At 33.4% G+C, this 8,913-nt stretch overlaps 1 protein-coding gene across 1 annotated transcript; it reads left to right on the forward strand.

Moving 5' to 3' along the window:
* LOC109834990 (protein FAR1-RELATED SEQUENCE 5-like) lies at nucleotides 214-1,464 on the forward strand. The gene has a single exon (XM_020402997.1). The coding sequence runs from the start codon at nucleotides 214-216 to the stop codon at nucleotides 1,462-1,464; it is 1,251 nt and encodes a 416-aa protein (XP_020258586.1).

The raw sequence follows: 8,913 nt of genomic DNA on the forward strand, positions 1-8,913 counted from the left end.
AACAATTCCATAAATCTCAAAGTTGTAAAAAAACTTATTGAGAGTCTGCAAGAAGAAGGTATGCGTCCATCCACTATTTCTCGCGTCATTAACGCAACCACTGGAAGAGAAGGCAAATTAGTGACACCACAATAGTGTATTGATCACATCAGATACCAGAGAGTCAACAATATTGTCCATGAATGCATATCTATCATAAAACATTTTCAGAGTATGACAGCGAATGATCCAGAATTCTATTTTGCAATAGAAGTGGACAGTAGTGGACAAATGAGGAGTGTTTTCTGGGCTAACGGAAGATCAAGAGCGTCTTATTTGCAATTCAGTGATGTTGTTGTGTTTGATGTGACATACAGAACTAATAAGTTCAGTCTTCCATTTGCTCAATTTACTAGTGTGAATCATCATAGACAGTCCACTTTACTTGGTTGTGCATTATTAGCTGATGAACAAGAAGATACCTTTGTGTGGTTATTTGAAGAATGGCTGAAATGTATGCATGAGGTTGAACCAGGTGCTATTATAACAGATCAGGATAGAGCCATGTGTAATGCTATTCACTCTGTGTTTCCACTGACAAGACATCGTTATTGCTTTTGGCACATGCATAAGCACATTACTGATCATTTGCCTATTTTGGTTTCTCGTTATGGTGAACAGTTTCAAAGGTATTGGGGCTTATGGTGTAATAGTTCTTCAATTGAACAGTGTGAAGGATATTGCCTAGAGATGAAGGAGAAGTTTGATATAAATGAAGAAGGGGATGGATGGTTACAAACTGTTTACAAATATCGAGAACATTGGGTGTCATGTTATTTGAAGGACACTTTTTTTGCTGGAATGAGATCGAGCCAAAGAAGTGAAAGTATTAATGCATTTTTTGATGAGTATGTTAACTCACAGACTCAATTACACGAGTTTGTGATACAATATGAAAAAGCATTAACTCATCGTCTCTTAAGTGAAGCACATGAAGATTTTAAGAGTCTTAACACAAAGTCTGTCATGCTCCTTGGACATCCGATTGAGGTCCAAGCTGGAGAAATGTATACACGCAACATGTTTCATGTGTTCCAAACTGAATTCAAAGGATTTGGTATAGAGTTTTGTGAAGAATTGAGAAAAGATGGGGACATTGTTGAATACAAGATTTGTAAGTTTGCGGATAGAGGAAAATGGGAGGTGGTTACTTATGAACAATCCAGTAAGATGCAATTCATTTGTACTTGTGCTTTGTTTGAAACTAATGGTGTTGTATGTAGACATATATTATCGCTAATGATGGCTAGGCAAAATTCTTCATTACCCGATCATTATATCCTACACCGTTGGACTATACATGCTCGACATCATAACATTGGGGTTGACAATATTGTATTTGGAAGAAACCTCACAAGCTGTGAAGAGAAGATTAATTTGTTAAAATCTTGGGCTTTAAGAGCAAAATTCAATAATGCGCTCTAGCTTGCATTTGATTCAGAAGAGAGGATGCAGAAATTAGATAATGTGTTAACAAAATTCATAGAATCACTTGAAGAAGAAGTTAGAGAAACAGAAGATAATCCTCAGATTTCAGCACCCATTTCACATACAATGGAGAACATTCCTCAGATTACAGTTCGTGATCCTGAAAAATCTGCAAGGATTAAAGGTCGGCCACGCAATGCTACTAGAATTCAGTCAGGCTTAGAACAAGCACAAGAAAAAAGAGAGACGAAGAAGCGTATATGTAGCAGATGTGGTGAACTCGGGCATTATAGAACTAGCTGTAAAGTCAATTTGCCAAGGTACAATTTCTTTTTTTTTCATATTTAGCTTTTTTGTGAATTTCTTATTTGTTTAGTTTTTTTCAAATATAGAATTGTCCTATATGCATTTTCAACACCAACTTGCCCTTTCTTCCAGATTTCCTATTTTGAACTTGCCCTCTGACAGTCATAATAGCATATTGAGTTAGTTATCCTACTGTCTTGACGTTCTATTTTCTTTTTTGTAGGTAAGAGCAAAAAGAAATCTGCAAGCTGGGTAGATTGCAAGCTGGGCTTTTGCTGAGCCAAATTTTATGTATAAATTGGTATTTTATGGGAGAATCAAGTTGTTGGAAGAAGATGGGTAGATTGTACTCTGTATGAAGTGCATTTTGTTTGTTGAGCACTTTGATTATGCTTCCATTTGTTATAGTACTCTGTATGAAGTTCACATTGGTGACTTTTTTATTTGTTGAGCATTTTGTGCAAATTTTATGTATGAATTTGCTTCTCATTTTGATCTCATCTGCGTATTGTTATTGCACATGTTTGAAGGGTGCTGCTTCAGCTCATGAATAATTTAAATTATAGCTCATGTTTCAGTTGCTATTTGTTCTTAGTCTGTAGATAGCATACCGGTATGTACAAATTGGTCAGCTTCTATGCACTACTTTGTTCTTTCTGTTGATGTGGAATCATCATTTATCACTGTCTTCTTAACAATTGAGTACAAACTGAGGCCAGAGAACAAAGAAAGAGAGGAATACAAAAGAAAAAGGGAGAGAAGTGTTGTCAATTTAAGAACACCAAAGAAAATTGATGTCTGATTACAAAGCTAACATAGATATCAGTACCATATTCTTTTGCTGGAATTACCTCCATCAAAGATTACCTTTCTTCTGTATTTGCAACATTTCCAATGCTCTGCACATCACTCTACTTTCTAATTTGCAACTCTAGTACCATAATTAACTAATATTCTTTTGAATCATGCTCCCCATCTATTTATTACCCAAGGCTTCAGGAATTGGCTGGCGAGATGAAGCTTCTTTATACCAAGCCAAATCCTTAGGATTTTCCCTCTTGCCATCTTGTAGTCATTAAAGAGGTAAGCTTCATGGACATCTTATATGCACAAATGGAGCAAACACAGAAGAGTCACAGCTAGGTATAATAAATCTGAGCAGCAGCAGTGCCCCGCTTGCCAACTAAATATCCCTGGCTTCATGAAAAATAATATATTCATTTGTAACAAACCCATGAGAAAAATAAAGTGTTGTATGCATTATTCAGTTCTAGAAATCAAACAAAAGGTCAAATTTGAGTACAAACTGCGCACAACTCATGATACAAACTGACCACAAAAACGCTCAAAATTGAGTACAAACTAAGTACAAAATGACCCAAGTTGTGCAAGCTTATCCTCACATTGAAGAATCATACACGAATAACATCACATGTTTCCCTTAATGGATAAACCAACAAATACTGCAACGATACATACTAGAAATGTTAAAATTGTAAACACTGAACCTAATACAAAAGCAAAGATGTACTTAATAGCAGTTTTCCTAGGTGTTCCCTTGTCCTCAAGAAGATTATGCCCCTCTGGAAACATTTGTTCTTGAACACAAACATGTGGCTGCACATGCCTTGAGCTGGATGATGAATCACGCGCGCTTAAGTGCTTATCCCATTCACTCAAAGCCTCTTCATACGTTGCATACCCTTTATAGGAGACATTTGGAATCTATCAACTTGAGAAAAGCATTCCTCCCAATTATCAAAAATCCCACAACGTCGATCTCTCTTTACAACATAAAAACTCTTTCTTGCCATTATATCACCTGGAAATTTGTGCCTTGAACGGTTCTATTATCAATGGAAAAAAGACAAGTGAATATTGATGCTTCAGTTCTATATATTAATGTTTAGACCTATTTTTAAAACATAAATAACCTCACAAGCTGTGAAACTGCTATTAAGTGAGATCACAGGCATACTAAACAAGCTGACATTAAGTGAAACCTCACAAGCTGTGAAAATTTGAGCTTTCATATGTTATGTGAAAATACTACATCCAAAATCAAGGTATTCTCTTTGGTCCAGTCTCTGTTTGAGTTTTGTCTCCATTTGATGTGATTTTCAAATTTCCACTCCATATTTTGTCTTGAAGAGATATTTGTTGCTATTTAATACCAACGATTTGTTTTTGACCACCATACAATGTGTAATACTCTACAGAGTCTGAAGAAAACAGAGGAATGCAACTCATTTTTTGGACTTCTAAACATGATAGTTATGGTGATTTCATATTGTCCATGTATAGTTTCTCACAACAAATAATTATATGTAGTATTGATGTTGTCCAAGTTTTAACTAGAGCCCTGGCATCTTTGCTAATAAATGAATCACATTGATCTTAAAAGGAAAAAGAATAAGATTGTTATAAGATATAAATATGTTTTAACAGTTTTTAAACTATAGGTGATTCTGTTTTTTCCTCGAATATACAGTATACTTACAGTTTGTATCTAATCACAAGAAAATTAGTGAATTACATGAACTAAACCCAGAATCAACAACCCAGAATCAACAACCCCATTAAAAAAACATTGATGTAGAACCAAAATTCATTCTAGCTCATCATTAGGAATATATGTTAATAAATTGACACTTAGAACCAAAATTCATTCTAGCTCATCATTAGGAATATATGTTAATAAATTGACACTCTTTGCTCCTTAATTCCAATCAAAAGACCAAAATTATAGGATTAGGAATATATGTTAATAAATTGACACTCTTTGCTCCTTAATTCCAATCAAAAGACCAAAATTATAGGATTTCCTTAATTCCACTTTCATTATTAAAATCACAGAATCAGGAGAACTAAACTATAAGCTATAGAATAATTACCTGAATCTCGTGGTGGTGCGGTGCTCGGTCGGTGGCGGTGGTGGATGGGGCCACGACCGACGGAGTGAGAGAGAGGGCTGAATCTCGTGGCGGTGCAGTGCTCGGTCGGTGGCGGTGGTGGATGGGGTCACGAGTGTCGGAGTGAGAGAGAGGGCGATGGTCGGTGGTGCGCTGCTCGGTCTGGGGTCACGAGCGACGAAGAGGGCTGGATCTCGTGGCGGTGCCGTCGGTCTGGGGTCACGAGCATCGGAGTGAGAGAGAAGGGGAGATCGTCGTGGGGAGGAAGAGGGATCTGAGAGATTTGGGGATCTGATTTCTTTTGGGGTGAGAGAGAGAGAGAGAGAGAGAGAGAGCTGTGGCCAGCAGTTTTGACAATCTATTGAGAATCGCGTCCCATTTTTTCAAAAACACCCAGGCAGGCTACGATGTACGAGAACTGGCCAGCGCTCTACTACTAATATTTTTATATATATATATATTATATATATTATATATATATATATATATATATTATATATATAATAGTATAGTAATATATATATATATATATATATATATATATATATATATATATATATGTGTGTGTGTGTGTGTGTGTGTATATATGTATATATATATATGAGAAATATGGGTATGCTTGGTACCAAGCACAAAAAATTTTGCTTTGTAGTGAGGTGTCAAATCCCCCTCCACTCATTCAAATATGGGAACAAATTCACATGGGTAGTGAGTGGATGAGCATGTGACACATCACTATACCAAGCACAAAATCTGTGCTTGGTACCAAGCATACCCATATTTCTCTCTCTCTCTTTCTCTCTTTCTACACACACGAGTAGTGGAGGGTAAGATGTCGTCTCATAACAAATGTGGGACTAAATCTAATATCAACAAAATGAGTTTGATTGCGAACTCACAACCGAAGCAGGAATATAATACAAAAGTATCAGAGCACGTATGTCAGTCCTTCCATCTAATGGATGAGATCAAAAGGCTCTGTACGGTGCTCTACGATGAGGAAAACTTTCCAACCAATGAACATGGTAAGTCAGAAAGGGAACTCTTAGATCAGTATACCTATTTCTAAACTATTCATGTTTTGCATTGATATAAGAACTCTCTCCCCTCCTTGTGATCGGTTAACTGTGTCCATTGAATAATTTCTCCTTCGCAAAACTCAAAGCAGTAGTAGGCTGGGGTTCGGACAAGAGTTGACAGGTGGGATCAAATCAAACCCGACCCTAACTCAGCCTAGGATTACCTTTGGACAATTCGGCTTATTCGGAATAGTCCAAGCTCTAGCTATTGTAATGTTTTATCCAAGCTCTAGCTATTGTAATGTTTTACTTTCTGTTCAAGCATCTAAACCAAAACTATGTGATACGATCGTGCTCAATCTGAACAGAGATACCCTATAAGAATACCGAAGAAAAATAACAATTTTTCAACTAGCATGGGTCCATGGGGGTGGATACCAGGAAGAAGTTGGTTTACTCAAGTCATTATCAATGTGTGCCATCATCAACTTTATGTTTCGCACTGTAATGTATACCCACACTATAAAGTTTTTGGAAAAAGAACAACTAAAATAACCAAAATCCAACCAATTTCAACCTTGCTAGCTTTAAATTGGTATTGCGGTCACATTTGCGCAACGTGGTCACCAATCGAAATCCTGAAGGTTCTCATCGTACACAGGATCTACCAAAGATTTGAAATTGTACAGTATTACCAGGCATCAATCCTCATCGAGTGACACAACTCATCCCACTCTCAACCTCACAAATCACACGCCGACCTTAGTCCAATTGTCCAAACTCTGGCCCTCACCATAATCTATTCCCACGATTTGGGTCCAAATCCAAACCTCCCCTCATTGGCTGATCCATCCATTTCAATATTTATAGCCTTTCAAACCTCTTTCCTTAGCATGTGCCCTGTTTTGTAACAGGAAATGCGGAGGTCTGTCGGGTGTCTTTTTAAGACTGATGTGGGCAAAGCAGTGGCTTTTTTTTATTTTTACTAGTGGGAGTGTGCACGTGGTTGAATACCATGGTTATTAAAATTAATAAAAATAGAATAAAAATAAAAGAGAAAATAAAATTTTTTGCGGGATTGATCATCAACTCAATAATCTTTCTTTTAAATTAAATATTATCATTGTTTTCATAAATCTAGACTATCGCCACGTGATCTACTATTTGTGAATTATAAACACATTGATCTAGTACAATATCTTTGTTTATTAATATCTTGAAGTCTTTAAAAGATGAGTGATTATTCAATTCGCAATGGAATTTTACATTTGAATTTACATGCAATGTGCCCATTAAACTTTTAGTTGTGATTTGACTCATATTCACATTAACTTTTAGTTGTAGTTTGACTCATATTCACATTAACTTTTAGTTATGGTTTCACTCATATTTACATTATCTAATATTCTCATTCAATTTTATAGCTCATTCTCCGTATTATAGATGTAAAACTGAAAGTATGAATGATTATTTTCTTGTGAAATTAGAGCTGGGAGATTATGATATATTTCGCCATGTAATATTTTCATAGTGAGTGACCAACTACAATTATCCTAATTTAAGCATAAATAATTATTATATTAGTTACTAATTTGATACCCGTAACTATAAAATAAATCTCAAGTAAAAAATTGGAATTGAAATTGTATTATCTTATAGGTAAATAAATAAATGTTATTAAAGCCCCTATTTATATTAAATTTAAAAGTAATAATTTAAATTATTAAGTGACAAATATTAGTTCATGCGAGAAAGTAAAGTAATATATGGTTTATATACTTATATAGTCAATTGATTAAACGTATGAAAATTATAATGACCACAGTCAAAGTTATATGGTGGGTTCACATTAAACATAATTTATAAATAATAGTACATTAAAGTCAAAAAACTTTTAACCACTATATCAATTGTTTGAAAACTTTTGCATGTATAAACTATACTTCCTAGGAATAGTGATGTACACACTTAACTATAGCCTAATACATCTTAAGAACGACTTACTCTTCAATATCATTATTAATTGATGTATCTATGCATTACACTAAAAACACAATGAAAATTTAGAAAACTACAAATGAAACACACTCAAAAGTTTTAAAAATTGTAAAAATAAACACCCTAAACTTTTATAATTTACAAATACACAAAACTATTAAAAATTACATTAAAATCAAGGAACTTCAAAAAATCACTGAAAATTTTTAAACTTTGGAGGGGTAATTTGCAATGTACTAAACTTTAAGTTTGTTTTTTTTTTTGTAAATTTTAAATCTAATAGATTTTCAATTAGTTGTATTCTTTTTTAAAAAGTTATGAGTAATATTGACCATGAAAAGTTTTTCCTAAACCTATACTTTTAAAAGAAGTATGATATTTTTTGTAAATTTTTTATTTTCTAGGGGTTGTTAGTAATTTATATATTCATTTTAATATCTACAGGTTAGAAATTCTCATGGTGTTTTTTTATAAATTATGAATATAAGGGGTTTTTTTAAAATTTTAAACTTATAGGCCTTTTCTACAGATTGTAAATTATTTATAAACTATTTATAATTATTATATTTTCAATTTACTAATGAGTTTGAAATTCTCAGGGTGTTTTTTTGTAAAGTTTTGAATTTTGAGTGTTTGTTTATTATTTTCTAAACTTTAAGGGTGTTTTCTATAAATTATAAATTATACAGGGGATATTTGTAACTCCTATATTTTAATGTACTGTTAGGTAGAAAATTATCAGGATTTTTATAAATTTTACAACCTTGAGGGTTTTATCTTGCAATTTGTAAAAAGTTTAGAGTGTTTATTACAAATTCCATAAATTTTTGGGGGTTGTTTGTTTTATTTGTAGGTTTTAGTGTATTTATATATTTAAAAATTTCAAGGTGTTTTTTATAAATTTTGAATTTTTAGGTGTGTTTTTTCTTTTTCAAAACTTACAATATACTTTCTCCAATGTGAAAAAATTTCATTTTTTAGTGAGCATATACTTTTTAGATTTCTCACTGAATTAAAATAAGTAAAATTTATAATTTTTAAGATGTTTTAATAAAATTTTGAATTTGTAAGGGTATTTTTGTAATTTTAAAAATTTAGAGGATACTTTTACAAGGTCCAAAAACTTTTACTTGTTGGCTAACATATATTTTTAGATTTCTCTGCAAACTGAAATAAGTAAAAGATTTGAATTATATTAAACGTATCTCTTT

Source organism: Asparagus officinalis, chromosome 1, assembly GCF_001876935.1.
Source record: "Asparagus officinalis chromosome 1, Aspof.V1, whole genome shotgun sequence".
NCBI lineage: Eukaryota > Viridiplantae > Streptophyta > Magnoliopsida > Asparagales > Asparagaceae > Asparagus > Asparagus officinalis.